We start from the raw sequence: 24,614 nt of genomic DNA, 5'->3' as shown, positions 1-24,614 counted from the left end.
GCAGTCCGTTAGAGACTGACGATTAACACTCAAGATTAATATAAATACATAATTAAAATATATTTTTGATACTATTTCATAATAGATATGCTGAGTCACACCCCCTGGCCTACCAACTAGAGAGGAGAGTGCTTAATATGTTCAATTCTGTAATAAGTAATGATCTAATTTCAACAACAAAATAATGATTTGCAGAGATGGGGAAGCAATGCAACACACATATAACATCAGTCGCGGCTGTGAGATAAGCTGCATATAGAGTACAGGATTGGACTTAGGTCAGCTTGAACTTAGTCAACTTTTTGGTGAGTAAAAACAATTTCATCATATGTTTTTATAAAAATTCACGAATGTTATATAAAGCTATATATTCTTAATGTTATTTTTTTCGTAATTGTATCTTGTAGTTAATACAAATTTAAATAGATTCTTAATTGAAGTGATAATTATATCAAATATATACATATATCACAATAAAACCTAGTTTCAAGACAAATATATAAATTATTAGAAAAAATAATACACAATTTTTATTTCTTAATATCTTTTCAACTTTATTATAATCTTATAATATACAATAATATGTATATACATATATAAGTATAAAATTTTATCGTATAGAGACGTATACATCTTTTTTTATTAAGAATATATAAAATGAAAACTAAAGTATAGAAGAAGCTTTAAAATTTAATAATTTATTATATGTGACATTATTATTAAAAAAAATTTTTTTTTAAATATATTTCCTTGAAAAATTTTCGTGTAGTTATCTTTTTTATTTACTAAATAATTAAAATTATTAAATAAAAATAGAAAATATATACGTTATACATATTAAATTACAATATATAATTTGGCAATATACAAAGCTATATGTTTTTAATAATATTTTATAATATTTGGATAAGAGATAATAATTTAAATTAAATTTTTATTGATTTTTACGTGAGACGTTTACTGTCTCGCTCGGCATTCTTCCGATGCTTTTCTCCAGTCTGTTTTTAGCCTTTATTCACAAAACAGAGAGCTATGTTATCTTCTCAACGTCGGTAACTCGATAAAGTAATTTATCCTGTAAATATTACAGTATAAAATGTTTTTTTTTCATAAGAATATAATTCGTTAAAATTATATATTTCTTTTAGATTTGTCGAATTGATAATGTAACATAACTTAATATAAATTAATTTTATTATTTATTATAAATTTATTTTTTTTTGTTTCTAAGAATTAAGAAATTTTTGGATAAAATTTATTGTTTATTTATCTCATTATACTATTTATTATGGAGATTATTTAAAATTCTAAATTTTTTATTTGCAGTATAAAATGTACCTATATTAATCATAAATTAGTGCCATAAGACTACATTTCTCAATTTACATTTTTTATAAGATTTTAATAATAGAATATATAATCTAAATATAATTTTTTAATTTTAGTGAAAATATTTTTTTACATGCAATTCTATTGCAATTTTTTATTTCACGTATTAATGTTGTAATATGACATTTTAATAATAATGAAAAGTATCTATGTAATAAAAATTTTATCATTAAAAGAAGGAAAAATAGCATTATAATTTTATAGCAAAAATTTTACAAAAAATTTAATTTTACTTAGTTTAAATTTTAGAATTAATATATTCGCACGATAAGAATACTCGTGTGTGTGTTTAGTATGTTTTAATTAAAAATATATAGTATAAAAAAATGTAACAAACTACAAGTTACGCGATGGAAAATATTAGTTTGTTATAAATATTCTGTTAAAGCTATCTATTATTACTAAAATATCAAAAATTTTTTCTCGTTTTATAAATTTATCGCGTTGTACATCAAATTTGAACATTATTTAAACATTTATAGTTTCACAAATTAAGAAATCTGTTTTTTTTTAATTTAAACTATCTTTAGCTAGTTAAACGAGCATAATAAGCAGAGGATATTGAAAACATCATTCGCTTATTTATCGATCGAAAATATTACGTTTCGATATAGCAAAGTGGGAAGTTCAGGAAACTTTAATATATATCTTTCATAAGTGTTAAGGATTCTACCGCAACTTTCATCGTACGAGAAACTTGTTTCTCACATCGCGACGCGTGCTCAAAGAACAAGGAATATAAGACAGCAAACGAGAAAGGATAAATTATTAACGATGGGTTGGACTCTTATATTATAAACGTGTCAAAAAAGATAAGTCAAATGATGAAGGAACCGAGCGAGTTGTAGAAATTTTCATAAAATTTTAATTTCTTTTGTCTTTTTATAATAACCTTCTCGTTAGATAATATCATAATAATACACTAATCCAGTTCACAGAATATATACAAATAAGAAAAATTAAAATTTTTTAAAAGATCATGACGAAATGAGAACATGGATGGCAGACTTATGAGATTTTCTCTGTATTAACTAAATTTTTTTTTGTAAGCTTTTATTAAATAAATTCCATAAATTTCTATTTTAATGAATTTTTATTCGAATCTCAGTTTCAAATTTTATTGAACAGTTTGTGAGATTTTGATTGAGATGTATGTTATATAAAAATAAAATAAAATCTCTCTCTCTTTTATTTTATTTACAATTTATGTAAACAATATAATATGTATATGTATATTTTGTTTAATTAATTTTAAGACATTTTTTTAAATTTTACCTGATAATATAAAACTATAAATTATTTAGTCTAAAGTATTTTTACTGATAGAATGTAGAATAAATAATTTGTCGTTCCATATTAAGTTAAAATCACAAAAAAATTTCTTTAACGTGGACGTCACGCTTCAAACTGTCACTTAGTTCGCGTATTACTATTATTATAGAGATTTTTCAGTGTGTTAGGTAGTAATAAAATTTTAATTCATTGACAAATATGATTGAACATAAAAAGAATACACAAAGTTTTATAGACTTATACAATTTATCATCTATGGACTGTAATAAATTATTATTATTTACGGTTTATTATTGATAGTATTTAATTATTTGTCTAAATAGTAAACTTCCATAACTTTGATATACGGCGTTTCTTGATTGCCTTTCTTTTGCGGTCAATTTCGTATAACTATGGTCTTTAACTATGGCTAGTGCTAGCTATAGCTTTCGGCATGCTGACGAGAGTTTACTCTAGTAACGTACTAAATAAGGTCTTGAGGCTGAGATAGCGACTTGTTCATTAAAGCGCTTAGATAGGAAGTCTATGCCCTAATTTACTACTAGGAGAAAGATTTAGAGTATTGATTTTTCTTTTAACATTTCTTTTTTTCAATCAATTTCACGCATTCTTGATGCAAGGAAAACGTAATGTCAGAATTTAGTTTGACAGTAAATAGCTGAAGTCTGTCAGAATTATCTTTATTATTATTTTTAGCATTTCAATCGTTAGAGAAAATATTTAATTATTAAAGAAAATATCTAAAGATAAATAATAGGATTTCAAAAAAATTAAAAAATTTTAATTTGTTTCGACTAAATTCTAAATTAAAGTATTACATAAATGAGAAATATATTAAGATGTATATACGATTAGATAACATACGGCTTTGATTACTTTCTTTCACGTGTTAGAGTTACGTTTCATGTCTGAAATTGTGTTGACAAAATTATTTGGAAATCTTAAACTCACCGGCTGTATGCCACGGATGATGATAGAACTTGACTTTAGCGGGTAATGCGACGGTGGCTGGAATCGAGAATTGTAAGCCCGATGCCAGAAGGTGTACGAGAGTGCCGACGAAGGTGACTACCCAACCCCATCCTCCCTCAGGATAATAATGCCGACAGAGTAGTCGTTTTGCTTGCACTCTTTGGCCTTCGTCGAGCTGCACAGCTGCAATGTTTTTATCCTCGTTGTCGTTGATTTCCGTCGGATGACTCTTCTCTTTCAGGAAAGAGTCATCGACGGAGACGGCGGTGTAGCTGCCTCTGCCTGCTGTATTCAGCAACGGCCAGGATCGCGCACGAGATATCGACATCACAAAAGGGAGAATAACTCCCTTGGTAGCTAGGTGCCCGTATCGTTGTTGCTCGTGTGTACGATGTTCGTATGCGTCGCACGCGTCGATGTTGCGTGCGATCGCGCGCGTGCTGTCATAAGCATGCTGCTGTCGATCGTCCAGACGGCAGCGTACGTTTCTCTCATGCGTTTCTTCTACGCGACAGCTGCACGCCAACGTTTGCCGATCCGATAATGTACGGAGCGTACCGATTATACGTTCGATATTGCGTTGTGGTATTTTGGAAAAATGATATATTGTAGATATTTTTTTTTTTTTTTTTTTTTTTGCGTTGTCCCTTTCTATTGCTTTAGCGATTATTTTTTCTTTATATTTGTGTTAGAAAATTATTAGGTAAGGAAAGCTTAATGATATAAATATATGTATAATATACATTTACGTTTACAAAAGGATTATTATTAATGTAAGATGTCCCATTCTTAATTTATTATTGATTAAATTGAAAAAATACAATATTTTTCAAATACTGTTATATTCTATCTCTTATCGTTATATCAAAGTTTTTTATGATTTATTAATTCATCATTTAGTTACGTCAATTTTTGCTAACGAATGAATGTTTAGATCTCCATGATACCAGTTTGTTATTTTGACATCAAACGTCGATCTTGATGACAGGATGATTGAAAGGTTTTTAATATCACTTCTAAAAAAAATCGATATTTTGAGAGCTATATTTAATAATAGACTCTCGTATTTTGCTCATTAATTCAAATTTGATCATATTATTGAGATGAAGAGTGATGAAACGCGCTTTGTAGATAATGTCGATTTTCGAAGTTCGAGAGGCAAGATTAATTATATAGTTTTTGTTCGCGATATGTTTGGATAATGGCTATTATGTAAAATATAACTGAAATAATTTTCTCACGAGTTGTTGCAATGAATTAATTTAGCAAATCTGCCGAATCAACTATTATAAATTATCGCGTGTAACTCCATGCGGGCTTTTGTATCAGAGATCGATCTAACAACTTCGTTTCCGTTAATGCGCGTGGACGGATTTTCTAAACGCTCGATTTTAATAAATTCTCAGCACGCGGGCTCCTCTCATTATGCAGCATCGCGATTTATTACGTCTATAAATGCACCGCTCGACAATCTCCGCGCACACGTTTCGCCGCCGTTCTTTAAAAGCTTTCGTCGTTTACCAAACGGAGAACGAATTATCGTACTAAACTTTTCGACAAAAACAACTTTCCTTTTTTTCCTATTTGTCATAGTAATGGAATGAACAGAATTAGAGAAATTATTGAATCAGTATATTGAAAAAATTATAATTCTATTATAATTCTGTGCTTTATAATAAGTTGGTGACATAACAGGCATATGAAGTTATGAAATGTATATTTTTTTGCAGATTATAGATGTTTGAAATGTATTTAGAAAATACTCTCTTTGTGACATTTCCTGTTATTTTGTGATATATGCAATTAATCTTTAATCAACTCTATCAATTAAAAAAAAAATCTTTAATAATACGAAATTTGTTCCGTTTAATTAATTTTTATAATCTGGTTAAAAATAAGAGTTTGAATCTTTACCCTTTAAACTTATGTTAAGTATAAATTATACATTATAAATGTACATTATAATTTTGTTGTGATTTAAGAATTTGAGAATTTTCGAATGTGTTTGGAATATTATTGAATGACTTTAGATACACATAATGTAAGATTTGACAACTCACAATTTAAAATTTGAACTTACATTATGATTTAATTAAAGATTCAATTAAAGAAAGTATTATCATATATATATATAAATTTAGAATACACATTATCTTTACCTATTAGTGTTTGAATATAATTTTACATATAATAGATAAAACTTTTCTCTCTTTATTAATATGGTTGATACAAATTTTATTAACAATTATTATTACGAATATATTAATGTATAAAAGAAAAAAATGATTAGGTTTAAAAGTATTCAATTATTGTCAATGACTCGAGCTCTAATTAGAATTTTAATTTTTATTTATACATGTGTGTGTGTGTGTGTGTGTGTGTGTGTGTGTGTACTCACAAATTATATTAGTATTTAGAAGGGGACAAGCGCTGAATAATTATCTACTATTAAATAATTTGTTTTCCGTCAATTTTTTAATCACATAATGTTTAAAGAATTATAATAATCAAACAAATGAAGTAAAAATAATACCGGCATTATTAAAGAACAAGTCTTGCACCGATTGTGAATTTTATTTCTAACCATAAATCGTATAAAATTTCACGTAATTGTAAGAGTACTCGGAGGTAATTGTGTCGTGATAATATATAGCCGGTGAGATAACGGACTATTGCGTATATCGAATATCGCTTGGTTGCGTTCAATTTCGAACGAGAGAGTAACGAATGCGCCATAAAATGATTACCGAAGTCAGTTAATGGATTTATTTCTCGTGACCGATTTACAGTCTCATATGATCGCGTAAATCCACGGTGAGAGCGAGCTGTGCGCGAGTTTCTCGATTGGACGGATTGAATGCGGTTACAAGCACGAGGAAAAATAAAGAGAATAAAAGTATATGTAAAAAGAGTCGAACGTATAAAACGCGTTTACAAAATTGACTTAAAATCGCTGAAACAGTTTCGAGAAAATTAAACGTAGTTTGAATCGAATTACAGATAGTTCTGCAATTGGGATGAAGTAACTAAAACTAAGCGGTATAAGGTGATTGTTGCTGAAGACCGACGGATTTGTGGAGCGTAGGGTTTCGCGCGGTATCGTCGACTGATGCCATGCTCCGACGAGAGACAGGCTCTTTCCCTTTATCCCCTCTGTACCCTCTTTCGTATTCTCCTTCGTCGCCTTTCGAGCATCACCACCACCACCACCACCACCACCACCACCACCACCACCACCACCATCACTTGGCAAAGACCACATCGCCATTGCTGATGTTGTTACATCGTCTTGTAAATCTCACTGTCCTTGCATCTGTACTTCTAGGCATTTCTTAGAAGAACCTATATGTTCAGGATGTTGCCATTCATAACATTGCATAATAAAATTTGCTTTCAGAAATAAATTGGTATCTCATAAATATTCTTGAACCATAACATCTGTAAATTTCTGTCAAGCATAGATTCTTTCTATTTTGCAAAAGTTTATTACAAGTTCCTAGACATCATTAAAGATAAAAGTAACACTTTAAATTTGTTTCTCTCTAATTTTTCATAAATTATTTTACTATTATTTTTCTCTTCATTTCTTGATTATTTGTTATCGTGCGAAATATTTATTGAATTTGTCATAAATTTATTTTCGTAAATTTTACGAAGGAAATTTTAGAAAGAAATTGGCAAATGCATAAAAATTTTTACAACTAACGAACATATTGACTGCAATAATATGACAAGAAACCATGAAAGACGTACGATTAGTATTTTTCTGAAATTCCTATCATTCCGTGAAAGACGCGAGAACGAGAGACACGTGCTCGTAATAGCGACGCTGACTCGCAACTTCCGTTGCCGAGAGGCCGGATGCTTCAAGTAAGATTGTATCTTCAGTGTGACAGGCATCCAATAAAAATGGCAAAAGTGAAAGAACAACTGAAACTAAATTGCTACTTCTATAAAAATCGGAAAAGGAGAAAGAAATTTGCAAAAAATCGATTTAAATAGGTTTTAACATAAATCAATTTTAGATCAGATTAGATTTGATATTTTCGGATTGTGGGTTAATGACCTGTGACGCACGCCCGATTTAAAAAATACAAATAACCATGACTTGAAGATTTTATTTGAAATTATCAGCTGAAAATTTACATAATTTCAGATAATTTAGTAAACTTTCGCGATACTATATATAAAAGAACTTAAAATAGAGATTAATATATTGTGTTATATTTTTATTAGACCATTGCAAAACATAAAATTTATTTCGGTATTATCAGATTTATAATTATTTTATTTAGCAATATATTTTTGATGTCGAGAAACCTATACAATCTAAATACAAATCTTCAATTTAACGTACTTGTTTCGTCTATGTTATTTTTGTCTTCATGACTTTGACAGTAACTGGTGGACGTCGAGCAGAACGTCGCGAAAAAGTACAAGAAATAGTGAAAGAAATGCGTCTGTCACGCGTCATCGGCGTCATCGTACGTTCGCGAGTTTAAGTCGACAAATCCGGGAGGCATCCACTGCAGCAGTGAAGGTTTTAGAATTTGCGCTTTATGAATGCTCGGGACTTTGCGAAAGTAGAGACGGAAAAAGCGAACCCTCCGAAGCATGCGTGTGTCATGCGTTCTTCTTTCGGTGCGCGCGCTTCTTTCTCATCGTGACGTGTGTATCACGGACGTGCGCGAATGGCATATATAAATTACGCGGCATAATTATACTTTCGCCTATATATCGGGCGACATACGTCAGTTCGTTTTTGTTGTCGCCGCAGACCGGCATAAACGTACATCACCGCCAGTATTCCTCGTAAAGTATTCCGCTCAGTTCTTAAAGTATCACCGACGTACATATGCGTTCTGACTCATCGCACGATCAAACGCACGTGCGATCGTCACTGATTTGGCGATTGGATTAGTGAAATTTATTTCAGTCATTCGGATCTTTGACAGTGAAGGTAAAACAATAAATTAACTTGAATTGTTGTTACTAATTTTACTCATTGTCAGTCATTTTTATTAGAACTGAGATATTAAATTAATATATATTTTGCCTAATTAAAAAATTATAGAATTTTTATATTTTTACAAAATATAAAAATTAATAATATTCTATTTTGCTGGCAGTTATTTTAATCATAAATATATAAGAATTAAAGTAAATAGGACTTATAGAAATAATATTGTATCTCCATAGCTCATAGCATACACAAATTTACATATTTTTATAAGACTTAAGGAATTTTTCTTCCGAGAAATATAGAAACGCTTGTTTTGCTGAATTCTGTATTGCCGACAATCCTAGACAAATTGCTTGAAGACGCACTGATACTGCTAAAGCATCGACATACGAGTTATACATATTTTCTCATATCTTATCGCACAATTCCTCGGCCGACATACTAAAACAATACGAATACTATTGTGCAGATGTGATTTACAAACCGATATCAAAAAAGTTATGTGCGAGTTTTGCAAAGATATATATCTATAATGCTTATTTTCACAAAAAGCACATTGTTTTATTATAAAAGAAAAATTCACTCTTGGAAAATAAAATTGTCAAAAAGAAGCATTCATTGTGAGAATAATTTTCAGATGATTCTATAACTATAGATATATAGAAGGATTTCACTAACGCAGCACAAAAAATAAGATACATTTTTCTAATATTTTTTTATGTTTTAAAATGATATATATAATTATTCATTTATTTATTTTAATGTACTTTTTTTAAATAAAACGGTAAGTTTACAGTAGGTGGTGATAAAAATAATAATTAATAACTGTATTTAAAACAATCTCATATGCTAAGCAATTACTGTCAGTTCTCTTTTTGCTGGCAAGTATTATAGTCGCTTCTGGAATGCGAAACTTTCGAATGTTCACCAAATCTAAAGAACGTAGGATTGTACTCGCGTACATGAATTTCAATCCGGTGGTTTTTTTTCCAGACCGGATCAACGGAAATGCGTGCAAGAAAGAACTGCGGGTCTTCGATGTGCTTATATGTGTAGGACAAGTATAGAGGCAGTTGAATAGAATGGAATTTCTCTCGGAGGAATTCGTCGGATAGAGTTCATCTAAAATCAAATGAGACCGGGATTAAACGGGGTGCTCACGTCACAGAACAATAGTCTGAGTTTTACGTGTACCTATGTATGTACATACCACAAAATCGCCGATTTGCACGATTTACATTGTTTGCATTCCACTTCCTCATTTCATTGTAACGGTAATTTACAATTATGTCGATGGATAAAAGAATATATTCCGCCGAACGCCTTATTTTTTCTTAAGTTGGAGGTCAACTCGTCTAAACACATTTTGATAAACAAAATTTACAATCACAATCGCGATGCGATTGATAATACATACTTACATTTTACGTTTTTGCTGATGCGATTGTGAATGTTTATTGAATCTTTTTTATTTTTTAAATTATTATCAAAATAAAGGCATAATATATATATATATATATATATATATATGAGTTTTCCAAATATAATCACGGTCAATTAAATAGTATGTTATTGTCGTGGTTAAAAAAATTATAGCGTAATTAGGAATTTTAATTTTAATTTTTGAATATTTAAATCTAAATACTTATTTATTTTAATAAATTAAAAATTTAATTCCTGTTTTTTTTATACGTGACAAAATAAAATTTTCATAAAATTAATTAAATTGAAGAAAATTTTTCAAATGATAATTAAACTTATGATAAAACATTTGATATCACAATGAGCAATTACTACTATTGATTATTGCATTTGTGAGCTTTGTAAAAAAAAACATTCTACAATTGTAGAAACTGATATTGTACCAATGTTACTCGCAATCGTAGAAAAAGACGAGATTGTTCCGGGAGGATACCGAGAAAAACGTTTATTATACGACGGGTACTATGGGGCGATGGCGGAGGAAGAAGAGAACGAAGGAAAAAGTGCACGCGTCCGATAAACTCGTTGCGAGCGCGGGGACCAGCTCGGGGGGTACCACTTTCACCGAATGAAAGTAAAACTTGATTCGGCAGGCGTGGTCGAGGGAACGTTGCGGCGATGTCATCGCGGACATGCTTTCGTATGTCATTAACCGACCTCGCCGATTTCATTTCATTTGTCGTCTCGTGTCATCTCGCCGGCATATTCGCGAACTATAAACTTTTCTACGCAGAAGAGAGTCACTAGTTCCAATAAAGTTTTACGAGAACGTGGAGGGAAGAGCTGCTTCTATATTCGAAAAGGAGGAAACTTATCCATATTGAAATGAATCAACAGTATTTGCAATCTTAGAAGTTGCATCGCCATTTCTCGAGATACTTAAATTTATGACAGCGCAAGCTATGCAACCGTATCCTATACATGTGCGAGCTTTTGTGATAGACGAGCGATGTGTATTCGTTTGGTTTGTATTAGATTTTTGTTCGATAGCCGAACGAGCGGATTGTGGATTGTGAATTTGCCAATTTAATATCTGACTAAAATAGTCTTGTTTTTAGATATATTTTTGTCGATATAATTTTTACTTTCTTTTTGAAATTTCTACTTTAAATAGATTTTTAGAATATAGTTAATCGTTTGTTATTAATCGTCATATTATAAATATATTTTTCGATAATGCACATAAATGTAATAAATATATTTTAAATAATGTTTCGAATATGCGATAACATCGAACACAATCTATTAATTATATATATGTAAATATAGCGCGATGGATTTCTGTTTAAACATATTTTATCGAAACATGCATCAAAATTATTTAATTATTATTTAAAATATATTTTTAAAATAATTTTTAATGCACCTTTTGACAAAATCTATTTGAACGGAAAGTATCCACTCTTCGCTATTATATACAATATATTATATACAATATAATTAATATATTGCGTTTGATATTATCGCATTAAAAATATTATCTCTTTAGAAATAATAATATAAGCTTTGGATTATATTCGAATATATTTGAGAAGTTCCTCAATCATGTTGCTTTTTTACTTTTCGTGATCTCAAGTATGAAATAATAGTGTGATGTACGTTAAATATGTAGACTCAAGAGCTGATACGGTTCTCTTGAATGCCTGTTTATAGTCATCCGAGACTACTAGAGACTACATTTTAATTTTAGCTGACTTTACTTCTTTATACTTGTTAGTTTCTGCAAGCATATTGTTCGCGGTTTTTTACACATTTATTACTTTACATTTCTTACATTTACGACTTTCCAGTTGCTGGTTGCATGCTCTCATGGACTTTATATCATCTCGATACAAGCGTATTACTGTTTTACTGTTTTTATTATCGTGTACCATCTGTGAACATTTTTGGATACGTTACTCAAGGTCTTCTGTTTTCTCACTGAGCATAATATGGCTCAGATAATTATGTGCCGCATAATTATGCAAATACCTTTCGCTGGAATATGTATCGATAAAATTAGCAATTCAATAACTTAGTTATGATGAATTTATCACTTCTAATATGTGTCAAGTGACTAAGATTTATATTTGCCATTTCGTGTATATTAGACGCATCTTGCAGGTAATGTAAAGATAAATGCAAATATCGCTTGGTCATGCAATAATTCAATAAATGAGAAGAGAAATAGTATGCAATAAATTATTTTTAAAAACAATTTTTTTTTAATAAAAGTTATGAAATTAATTAAATTTATTGAGATTTGTATAAAAATATAAAAAAATCATATTGTTCTTTTTCTATATAAAACAAAAATTCTTTATATAAAAAAAAAATAATTTTAATATATATATATATATAACATTTTTTAATTGAGTTTTTATCATTTAACAGAAGCAAAATTTTGCTTCTACTTTTTTTAACTCTGATATATGTATATAATCACATTTTCGGAAAAAAGTTTTTATTTGATTCATTTAAACTTAGCACTTTACTTTTAATAAAAGTATATTTATAATAAAAGTAGGGTGCCAAATTTTACATAGATATTTATTTCATAACATAATATGGTAATATCATTATCTAATCTTCAAAGTATATATTTACAAATGTAAATTTTCACATTATACACATTGGCTGCTACATTGCTAGAAAATATTTCATCTTTGTCTGGATTTTACTCTGTTTATTTCTTTCTGTCAGACAGTCGAACTGATTTTAAAAGGCAAATGTGGGTGTGATTGCAGACAGCGAACTATACAGTTATCTGCTAATCTGAAGTATTTTGCATTCACGACGGTCGAGACACATTTATCATTGCTCACTTGCGCGATTCGGCAGAGGGAAGCGACGTATGTATATCGATTTGTTCGACGACTATGTCTCTTAGATCATTAGTCACGCTCGCAACAAGCTTCTCACCTATCCTCACAGTTTCTTTTCGTTGTGCGTCGAAAGCATTCCAGTCAGGCATCGTTAACCGTGATTAATTTAAAGCCTTGACAGATGTCACTAAATAATATATACTTATACATATATATATTCCTACAATTAATTGGATATATTCTAAATTGAATCAGTGTATTATCAGTGATAAATAGTAGTGTCAGTTATAACACTGCAAACTGAGTGGAATTTCGCTAAAAAAAAGAAAAAGTAGTGGTTGTTTTTTTTCATTGAAATCTGATTATCAGATTTATCTGATCACAGATTATTATCATAATCAGTGAAATATAAGAAAAAAGGGCATAGTAGAAGTATTTTTATGAAGATTAGTAGAATATTTATTGAATTAAAATCTTGTCACTGCTGTAATCAGTAACATTTTTACTGATTTAGTTTAAGAGAGACTATTTTATTTATTTTTCTCTGAATTTTCTTTGTTGCTTATGTATCGAGATGATTGATCTTGTTAATTTTTAATAATAATTTAATTTTATATTTTTTAACACATATAATGATATGTATGAACTTCTAGATTCTAAATATACTCGATTTTCATGAATTTAGTTATAATTTTAGAATATTTGAATAATTGAACAATATTTTTTATCTCAATTATAAAAGTAACTGTAATAACTTTTTTTAATATTATTTTCTATATTATATATTTCGATATTATTTATATAATATATGTATTTATATAGTACATAATATTTTTATACTATATAGGAAAACAATTTGTATTATATATCTATTTATATATTTTAGATCGTATAAATAACAAGCAGAAATTTTCATTTAAACATTAAAATAATTTTTTGAATTGAAAGGCGATTGTTTGTTATGATAGAGATCTAGATTATTAGTAATTAGTAAATTTTAATAGTAGAGTTTTAATAAAGTTTTAGTTTAATCATTATCTTAATCTTTATATAACTTGAAAAAACAAAGTACGTTACTGTCAGCACTCCAGAGACTATAACCATTTGAGAATTTGTACCATTACCGCGTAGCAGAACGAAAAACACGTTTCGTACCCATACGAGAGACTTTCGTTCTTATGTTACCTTTGTTCCCTAGATAGATTTAAAAACAGAATGGAGATCGTAATGAAACTACTGGTATCTCTTTATTGCTCGTTGAACAGCGCACAATGTTAAAGTCCTTAAACATGATGTTGTAGAATTCCATAATTAATCAAGCTTGAGTAAATACAAAGATTCTTTTCCAAAATAATATTAATCATGAGTTAATCATAAATATAAAATATGTATTTGATACAGATTTCTTACATTGAATTCATAATTCTTGTGATGCTTAACGAACAACAATAAAATTGATAATTGGCGATTTTCGTAAAGGTCAAATTTAATAAATTTAATTATATTTCTTGATAATTTTCAGAACTATGATATCAGAATTTCTCAAATTGCTATTGATATTGATTTGGCTGTGGTATTAATTTAATAATTGTATTTTTTTGAAGAGAGAAAAGTGATACTACTGATAGATATTAACATTTTATAGTTATTTAATTTTTGTATTAATAATTAAAATTTTAATATGCATTTTATATAATATCATGCATTGTCATCGAGAGTATAACTTGTTCAATTGAGAGATGTAGTATTGAATAATCGTACAGAATGGTTTAACTTCATATTACAGATAAAACTGTTTTACTCGAATAGAATTTAAACAAGTGGAAGAAAAAGAGAAAGAATTTACAATTTGTTTTTTTTTTGCAAATATTTGTAAAAAGTAAAGTTTTTCGTAAAAAGTAGATCAACTCTTGGTAAGCATCGAGTTGTCGGTAAGTTAGTATAAGCTGGTAAAACGGTTTGATCTACAATCTACATGATCAGATAGCGTGAATTTTATATTATCTACTTTATTAAAGAATAATTAATACACAATAATATCAAAATTGTCTTTTTCTTCAATATTGCGTATAAGTCTGTAATTTGTAAAAGTTTTCAAATATGTATATACAATATATATGTAAAATCTGATTTTAATAAAGCAAATATGCAACAATTTTTAATATTTTGCAAAAAATGATCACATTTATACTATTTGTAAAAAATATATTGATTTAGTAGAATTATTAAATATCAAACCGGTCAGATTATGTATGTATCTATATATTTAGTGTATATCTATATATCTATATGTGAATTGTATGCTTTTGCCTCAGAATTATATTTCTGCAAATATTATTAGAGCGTAAACATTATTGGAGCGCAAACTATCGTACTTACATGAAGACAGATTAAAAGTTTCGGATTGCCGGAATTAATTCAGGAAGCTAGAATTAATTCACTACCATCTATTTCATGCCGCTAAATTTGTCACAGTTAATCGAACATATACCAAACGTATGTATATACACATATATCCAGTAATTTCCTCAGAATCCTGTAAGAGATTTTTATGTGCAACCAAACTTGCCGGTTTTTGTGGTAGATCTTGTAGCTAGGAAAATATTTGGCATCTCTTATATTTGTAATTATTTATCACATCATAATTGGTATATAAAATTTTTGTGAAAGCGAAATTCATCAAAATGATAAGTTATTGAATGAGAATTTATTGAAAATATATTTTGTTCTATGAAAAGATAATCGGTAATAATTTATTAAAGTAAAAATCTCAAAAAGAAATGAATATAAATAAAAATCAATCAAGTTTATTCAAACAAAATCAATCAAGTATTCAAACAAAAAATGTATTCAAAAAAATAAATAGAACAGAGAAGAATTTTTCTCTTTTTCTTTTTCTTTTTCTCTATTCAGTAAAAAATTCATCGAAAGAATTGATGACCTGCTTGCGGTCAGACAAATCAAATCAGGTCAGAGCAGATAAAAGTCAAGTTTCCAATTCAATAAAAATTCCTCGTTTTATTTTCATAATATGTTTTCAAATAATTTACTATTCGATTAAATGTTATGTAGCAAATTCTTGCTTTATTTCGCTCTTCATTATAATAATCAAATCAAATTTTTATTTGATTCAATGTTTTTTCGACATGGTATTTTTGAGTAATTCAATTTTAAATCATACATTTATCATTGATCAATTTTGGACATTAACGAAATTGTGTCGTAAATGTACAACAATGCATTCATGCATTGGAAGTTTATAAGGAATTTTATAAATTATGTTAACATATTTATAGATTAAATTAAATGAAACAATAATTTTTTGCGTTGCAGTTTTACATTTCTTTCGTGTGTAGGGAAATAAAAATATTTTTTAGTTGATTAATGTATGAATTATCTAAAGCAGTAACAATTTTTCATAAATAAAACACTGACATTTTTTTAAATATAAAGATATAAACAAAAGAAAGAAATTTATAAACGCAATAGGAAAATTTAAAACATTCTGTAATTGAAATGGATAACTTATATTTATCATTACAACGCCATATATGCAATTGCTCTAGACCATAGATATAACTTTCCTTTTTGATAAAAATATGATATGATAATAGATTTTTGATGATCGCTAATCTAACTAGTGACATAATTAATTAATGTTCACGCCATCTTTACGTAATGTATGCAGATGTGCTCCATATTATAAATTATATATAAGTTATAAGGAAATCCGTATATTGAGCTAGTGCGATTTATAGTAGCCGAATACCATTTAGATGACAGTGTTGTTACAGGTGTATCAAATCAGTTACACGGCGCATGTCTTGGCCCGAGGCATCTTCTCTAAAGATCGCTGCAGGTTTCGCAGAGTTCTGTTAGAACAATGTGTCTTTTGACCAGATATGAATCGCCACATATTCTGCGAATTTCGCATATTTACATATTAACGAGTATATCGTAATATGACGTATTATGCTTATCTTGTGCATTTCGATTATTCATTCGACTGTGATTGATTAGTTTCTGTGGGGAAGAGGTCAGTTCTCGCGAACGCACAATAATTCGATTTACTAATTACGATGTGGAATGAAAAATACGTTCGAGACACTCTTGCCTTGTCATATTATTTATGATTTACGGGCGTAAGTTTTTTACAATGCATCGTTAAAGCTTTAAGTTCATTTAAGTTCAATATAGCCGTTAATAATTTTTTGTGATTAGGGCACGCGACAGAAATCAATCCTTATGCATAATTTATGATCTACCTTCTCACGACACATTTGACGCTAAGTATCCCACGGCCTGATTCTAATGATAGTTTTCTTAATGCGTTTAATGTCAACATGAGAGAAAAACAAGTACATAATACATTTAGCTATAAATGCGATTACAGCATAGAAACATAATTTTCATAAATTGTGTTTACAAGTTTGCTTAGTATAATAAATAAATAACATATAATGTGTAATAACAGGCATATATTTTATTGTACGATATCCGTATATATATATATGTGTGTGTGTGTGTATATATATATATATATATATACGGAGAAAATTTTATATTAAAAATTGCTGCGATATGTAATAACGGTGGACCATTAGGAATCATTCTAAAGTAAAGTGTTATGTAAAATTATAAAAATTACATAAATTTACGCAAATTTTACATACCACTTTAACTTATGTAGAGTGATCCCTAATGGTCCACAGTTACTATATATATTGTAGTAATTTTTAATATAAAATCTTCTCCGTGTATATATATATATATATATATATATATATATACATATATATGTATATATGTACACACACACATATACACGATATATATGTCATAAACTCAAGTTTATCATTTTTACGAACCAGTCTAGTTTTATAAAATGCTGTCGTATAAAAAGTTCCGTATTTTATAGAACGTGCGATTATTTTGAAAAAGTTCAGTTTATTCACAAAAAGTTTAAAACATATGTTATATGTTCAGCCCAAAGATCAGTCTTTAAATATTTTGTACGTCATACCTGCATTTTCAATCGTCTGTTGAAACTGTACCATCGTTGGACTTATCAGTAAGCCGGATGCCAATTGCAGGCCATGAGAGATTATATGCACAAGAATCGTTACTATGACAATGACGCATCCCCAGCCACCTTCTGGATAATAATGCTTCTTAAGCGTGATTTTCTTTCGAGCGTTTATCGCGGTCAAGGAGTCGTCGACGTCCTCGGCTTGATCGACTAAATTTTCAGAGTCTCCGGCGCTACCGAGGCCTCCTTCGAGGATTAGTTGCTCGGAGAATCGCCTTCTCATCATCTTAGGTGTAATTGGAATGGCACTATTTTTACGAGCAGTAAATGCAGCATTATCGTGCGCTTCAGCATTTTTTCCGCTGGTACTCAAACGAGCGAAGGATTTGCTAGCGATTCGAGATTCGTTATTTTTTGACGTCTTAATATCGGCGGGTACGGAATTGTTGCCGTGAAATGTGGCAAGTGATTGCGTCGCGCGGGTTGTTGTCGTCTTTAGAGACGCTCGCGGATGAGTTTTGCTCGCGGTGATTGGTTCCGCAATACTCGTGGTGATGCTTTCGCAATTTCTGATCGTATCTCCGACGAGCGATTGCTCGGAGAGTTGGCGATTATCTGCACGGTCGATCTTGCAGTTGCGTAGCGAGTGCATCTGATCCAAGTATCGACGATACGGGATCGGACCAGCGGCGATCGAGTGCCGACGCTGAATCGTCGTCGTCATCGTTCCGTTGTCCCCGACATCGTTGCAACAATGATAAAGGCTGCCCGCCGAATTCCTACCGGAGGACGGCGGCAGAAAGCTCTGGCAGGTCGATACAGAGTTACCAGAGTCCTTCCGCTTCGCGCCAACTCCTCCCTGAAGGAGGAGAGCGGGTTCCTTGGCAAAGCAGGAGGATGTGGACGAAATCTTCCGGCGTTGTGTGTGATACTGACATTGAGCGCAACGACACCGACACGCGGAAAATTGCGGCACGAAGCAACGACATTGCATCATACGCGATAGGATCTCCGGATGCGCCAGCAGCAACTCCGGGATTTCGATCTCGCTCCATGATTTCGCGATGTCGCCGGAAGAGCACCTCATCCGCTTCGAAATGATACTCTCGGTCGACCAGCCGCTCTCGGATTCCGGATTAGATATTTTTCGCGTGCTACATTCGCGTCGCCGGCAGCAGCTCGCTCGCGTTGCATTGTCACGATGAGGATAGGATTCTTCTTCTTCCTCCGGTTCGTCGTCATCATCTTCGTCGAGCGAATTCTCCTCGCTTATAGCCGCGCTATAAGAACGACGACGTTTGCGATAAGCAGCTTCCTCGCACGACGGGCTCGTCGAGTCCATTTCGCGGTTCGTTTCTAAGACGTACAATCGAGGCGGATGTTTCAGCTGATTTTTGTTCTAGGGAAACGAAGTTTGCGACGAAGTCATATCATAGTCACACGCCATTGCATGACTTATCATAATGGTTTAAAAAATCGTGAATTACGCGATATTTATTATATATCTAAATTTGTATCTTTTTTTTATAAAAAAATAGATAGTTGTTTATCTTCTATTCTTATCTATTTTTAAAATTCAATTCAATTCATATATTTATAGGTATCTTACGGTAGGATACCTAAGGATATAATATGCCACTTACATCACTTACACTATTAGAACTGACAATAAGAAATAGTTTTTCAATTCACAGCTCGACATTTTTCATTTCTTCAAATCTTGTTATTTAATCGCATTTTTACTTTTGTGGTTGATTTTATTGGATTTTAGGTACAAGAGAGAGTTTATGTAACCAAAAATTGAACTAGGTATCAAGTTATACTAACAACATCGGTGGATTTCCAACGAGAACTGTCGTTCAGCGTGTGAAATCCATTGTCGTTTCGCGTGTACTTCGCGATGCTTCGCACGCGTGAAACCGAACGTGAGTCACGAGACGCGTCCCGCCTATCAATGCTTTGTCCTAATTTTTCTTGCACGTACATTTTATGACGTTACACGGTCGAAATTTATCGTAAAATTTATATGTATTAATTTTAAAAATGAAAAACAAATATAAAAAATGTATTTTTGTAATAACTGATAATGGCAGGAAATGTCTCTGTCTTTTCGGAATAATTGCAGAAAAAAATGTGAAAAACCTATTATTAGAGAATTACTAAATTTTTGTATTGTTAGATGAGAAATTAATATCAGTCGACAATAAAAGTTTTGACTTTTTCGTGTCTGCGTACTTATATTATTTTTTTATTTAGGTCAAAGATTATTTTTTATGCACTTTTGACAGTTAAAATTTGTGTCTTTTTTATTTAATGTTTTTGTTATTTTTAATTTATCCAATTCTCTCTCTATATATACATACATATGTGTAATCGCATTTCGTGTAAAATTTACAATGAGCAAAAATTTATTAATGTTTATTGAAAATCAAAAAAGAGAAAGATATTGAGAAATTATGCAAATGCTGCAAATTCTAATTATAACAAAATAAACAATTTATAATTTGCAAAAACTTGTCAGAAAACGCCAAGAAAATCAATGTATGTTCCAAATATTATAAGTTGAAAATAACTTTGTCCCCAACTTTAACTACAATTGCAGAGTTTCTTTAGAAATGCTAAACATTATTTCCGACAAGATTTTCGTTATTGTATTGCTAATGAAGTTTTGTAAACTTATATTTTAAAAAGTTTGTACTTTATAATTTATCTTAAAATTATTATCTATTTTACAATTTATCTTAAAAATCCTTGAATATAATTTTTAGTCGTGTTCTATATACAATTGATATATAAAATAGATTTATTGGATAAATTTTTTTTAACAAACATTTTTATGTTGTAAAAATGTTGAAGATTATTATTTGCTTATATTTACTAAGAATCCGTATAATTAATAATTAGTTTATTGTATATGTATATGAGAATATATACGTATATATAATAAAAGCAGGATTTTTTCTTTTTTAATATATTGATTTTTATTAATAAAAATATAAAACAGAACATAAAATATTATAATAGAATAAAATTTATTAGAACTTGTATTATTCAAATAAACTTTTAATATTATCATTATTTGTTTGTGCAAAATGCAGAAAGTAAATAAACGATATTTTATTTTAATGCAATTTTATGTATTTACTCTCTTTCATTAAAAATTACGAAGCATAGGTGACAGATACGATAAGTAGATTCTGAAGCCTGCATGATCGAAGATCTGGGTTTTTCGGGTTTCCATCTCTTGGATTCGTTCTGCGACCATCATACTCTAGATATCGCGAACACATTATTTATGACATGATCAGATTCGAGGGGGGGTGGAGTATATGTATAGTTACATAAAACGTGATCAAATTCCACAAGGAGACATATCTAGGTCAAAATTAGGATAATATCATCGAAATTTATCTTTTATGGTGATAAATAAGTAATAATTATGGTGATGGATAGTATGTGTTATTATTTTTCAAGAAAATAAACGAAACGTAAATTAATATTATGTATGCATGAGACGTAAAAAAATATTTATTTCACGCGATGCAGTAAAGACATCAAGCAGCTGCGTGCGACTAGGGCTGTGCTATTATACATATATAATACATTATGTATAATACATTCACGGTATATTAAGGTATTACCAAATTATTCGAAATTTTTACGTTAAATATTTGTGCTGTCATATTTGGCGGCAATTTCAAATGAACAATCCATTGTCATTCTTTGCAATCATATCTTTATAAAAAATGGTTATCAGCCTATTGAATTAATTAATTTCACGATAAAAAGTTGCAATAATAAAATATACATATATTAATATGTTTTCCATGAAATTAGTATATTGCAATTTATTTTATTATTAGAATTCGAGGGATCCTTCGTTTTTTACCAAAATTATTATAGCGCATTTTCATAGCGCATTTGCATTACATTTGCATTTATAAGTCATAACACGTTGAATATGCATGTATCTGTGTTATGATGTTTATTGACGCAAAGGGATATAAATGATCTTCAATAGAGAATTACTTCAAATGATTAAATTATACCTATTAGAAATTGCATTTATTTATGGTATTATATATATATATATATATATATATATAAAGTTTTGATTTGATTTCTTACCTGCGCTATGCAGTGGAGGATGTCGAAACTTTCGTTCGGCGGTAATGTGCCAGCATCCGGGCGCGGCGAGTTGCAGACCCACCCCGATAAAATGCACCAGCACGGAACACGTGACAATGACGTATCCCCAACCTCCCTCGGGGTAATAATGTCGTCCAAGAGTAGTCTCTTTTCTAAAGTCTATAGCCGGTCGTGCCGGCAACAAGCCGTCGTTTTTGCTGTGCCGATCCAGTTTTTTACCGTTCACATTTCTTGCCTCTCCGATCAAGCATCCCGCGTACCAGATATCTTTGCTTTGACGGTTGTCGTGCGCTTCTTTTTTTTCGCTCTTGATCGAATCATCGCGTCGAAAACCGTGCGCTTTCATCACCGTCGCGTCATTGTTTTTTTTATTTCGTGATGGAGAACGGAAGGGATCGATTTGCGAGCGAAGAAGACCTTCAGACGTGCACTTTGGACAGACGTGATGATCCCCTTTCGACGAGAATGAAACGGATGTCGCATAATCATCGTAGTCGTCCACCTTGATGTGTGGCGGTGATGACGTAGTGTCCCTTGGCGAAGATACGGGTGAAATGGCAATCTGACACTCCTTCCTCACCCCATCCGTTTCTCGGGTTTGTGAATAATCCACTTGCGCGATGCTGGCTGCGTGCACTCTTTCATTTGCAACGTTTACTATTACATCAAAGGCGTTAGTCCCCTCGAATGAGGGAGATTTGTTTGTTAGTCGTACGGCTGCATTTACGGATCCTTCTTGGACATGTGAATTTTTCGGAAATAATTTCGGGGTATCCGTTGTATCCGAGGTCGTTCGAGTCAGTAGAGATATTTTTGTAATATCTTGTATTTTTTTCGTTTCGTCGATTTTCGCGAAAAAATCTGATTTACATCTCGATTGATCTCGGAAAACGTTTTCTTTTAACACGATGACAGCATTTTGATTAATTGCAGTAGTATCGATTGATGAAAGACTGCGCGGCATAAAATATCGGTTGGAATTTGATATACTCTTCGTCTCGTTATTTACGTCAGATGAATTTTCGGCAGTACTCGTAGGTTTTTTATTTATAGACGGCCTCCCGTCGATTAACTTTCGTTTTATCACAGACGTAATTCCTTTAGAAGCGCATCGATCTAGGAGGATGACTTCTTCCAAGCAATCGGATCGCGGTGCAGTTTGTTCCAATCGATATACCGTTTCGCGACTCGTTGGAATAATAGTAAAGGCACGAGATAAAGGATCGATACGCACCTTCACTGTTTGCGGTGCTCGATCGGGCCAAGAACTGCTATGCATCATTTTATTCCGTCTGTTGATCATCATTCTGGTTAAGCCAGAAATTTTTTCGAACTCTATTTAGGTCACTCAGACGAGCGCATTGCAGCCAATATAATTCTTTCTGGTGTAATCCTTTAGTGGATAAATAATTCTTATTCTCGAAGATGAGGATGCGGTGATCCACTTTGTTAAAGTGGCGGTTTGTATCCGTGCAAGAATAATGGAAATTATAATCGATAAAAAGATCCGCAGTGAGTATTTAAATGTTATAATTTTCGAGTAAATCGTATTCTCAATGCAGTATATGCGCAGAGCGCGCACACACGTATATTCTTCGTAATTATGCATATTTTATAGGTGTCACCGACGTTTACGACGTTCACTATATACATCCACTAAAATACGCTTAAAATAAACCAAAGTAATTCTGCGTAATATCAGATAAATTCTTTTAAACTTTTTTGCGAATATTTATTTTAGCTATTTTTATTCGATTAAGAGAGTTTAATTAAAAAAAAAAAAAAAAATGTGATGTTTGCGACGAAAAATATAATGAAGTAATATATAGCTGTTGATTAAAAGTTTTCGCAAATGACGTGTATGAGTGTCGATGTGTGATTGCAAATTGCACGATATAATGATCTGTAACATCCGATGATGGAGAGATAACTTCCGTGATGCAAGCGGTCCTGGCGAATGCGCCAGGATGACTGCTACGCACGTGCTGCTTATTCGCGATCAACCCTCTCTCTGTATTCTCTCTCTCTTTCTCTCTCCCTCTCGCTTTCACGGGTGGCAGGCGCATGCTTGCAGATATCCGACGAATCTCGTAAGCTGCGACGATTCTCTGCGACGAGCTTTTTTATGTTACAAGTACTGTAAGCACTCGACTCGCGTGCTCATATGTTCTTATTAAAGTTTATGACGCGCGCATAATTTAGTAGAATACATACTTGCTGTGAATTTGTAGATTTAGGTCTTGATTAAGCTCTTAATATTTAATATCTGTTTTACGTCAAGCTTACTCACGCAAAAGATTTTCCAAGTTTTTTATATAGAATAAAATGAATAAGAAAGGAACAACATGAATCTAATTTCTTTATGACTATTCTGGGAAAGAATAATGGTTTAAATGTATTAAAAATTATAATTCTGTAGCTTTCAAAAAGTGATTTTGGTTAACACTTTTATCTTTTTCTTTTTTCTTAATTTTATTAAACAATAATTGTACTAATTAATCAATCGTAATATTAGAGCGTTTACATTTTTTCA

General features: G+C 30.9%; 3 protein-coding genes across 3 annotated transcripts in view; all 3 read right to left on the bottom strand.

Annotated features, from left to right (window-relative positions):
- Nucleotides 1-20,238, bottom strand: part of LOC140663852 (uncharacterized) — a 58,688-nt gene extending 38,450 nt beyond the window's left edge. Inside the window, exon 1 of the mRNA XM_072888366.1 lies at nucleotides 17,927-20,238. Within this exon, the coding sequence (XP_072744467.1) occupies nucleotides 17,927-19,274 (1,348 nt within the window). The 5' untranslated portion in view covers nucleotides 19,275-20,238. The remainder of the gene's footprint in view (nucleotides 1-17,926) is intronic.
- Nucleotides 837-6,834, bottom strand: LOC140663853 (uncharacterized). Its single transcript, XM_072888367.1, has 3 exons — nucleotides 6,402-6,834; nucleotides 3,634-4,311; nucleotides 837-1,075 (listed from the first exon to the last, which is right to left on the bottom strand). The coding sequence occupies exons 2-3, from the start codon at nucleotides 3,980-3,982 to the stop codon at nucleotides 1,071-1,073; spliced, it is 354 nt and encodes a 117-aa protein (XP_072744468.1). The 5' UTR covers nucleotides 3,983-4,311; nucleotides 6,402-6,834; the 3' UTR covers nucleotides 837-1,070.
- An 855-nt stretch (nucleotides 20,239-21,093) lies between the features above and the next one.
- LOC140663578 (uncharacterized) lies at nucleotides 21,094-24,037 on the bottom strand. The gene is made up of 2 exons (XM_072887832.1): nucleotides 22,061-24,037; nucleotides 21,094-21,203 (listed from the first exon to the last, which is right to left on the bottom strand). The coding sequence occupies exons 1-2, from the start codon at nucleotides 23,385-23,387 to the stop codon at nucleotides 21,094-21,096; spliced, it is 1,437 nt and encodes a 478-aa protein (XP_072743933.1). The 5' UTR covers nucleotides 23,388-24,037.
- Nucleotides 24,038-24,614: the final 577 nt, after the last annotated feature.

This window comes from Anoplolepis gracilipes, chromosome 3, assembly GCF_047496725.1.
Source record: "Anoplolepis gracilipes chromosome 3, ASM4749672v1, whole genome shotgun sequence".
NCBI classification, from domain to species: Eukaryota; Metazoa; Arthropoda; class Insecta; order Hymenoptera; family Formicidae; genus Anoplolepis; species Anoplolepis gracilipes.
Note: the sequence above shows the minus strand (reverse complement) of the source record. Positions and strands in the feature narration are given on the sequence as shown.

Bases quoted from the DNA above. Each gene is read 5' to 3' on its own strand.
- LOC140663853 (XM_072888367.1), bottom strand. From the start codon at position 3,982: ATGTCGATATCTCGTGCGCGATCCTGGCCGTTGCTGAATACAGCAGGC.
- LOC140663578 (XM_072887832.1), bottom strand. From the start codon at position 23,387: ATGATGATCAACAGACGGAATAAAATGATGCATAGCAGTTCTTGGCCC. The intron at 21,204-22,060 runs GTAAGAAATCAA...CGCGATATCTAG, and splicing joins TCCTCCACTGCATAGCGCAG to AGTATGATGGTCGCAGAACG.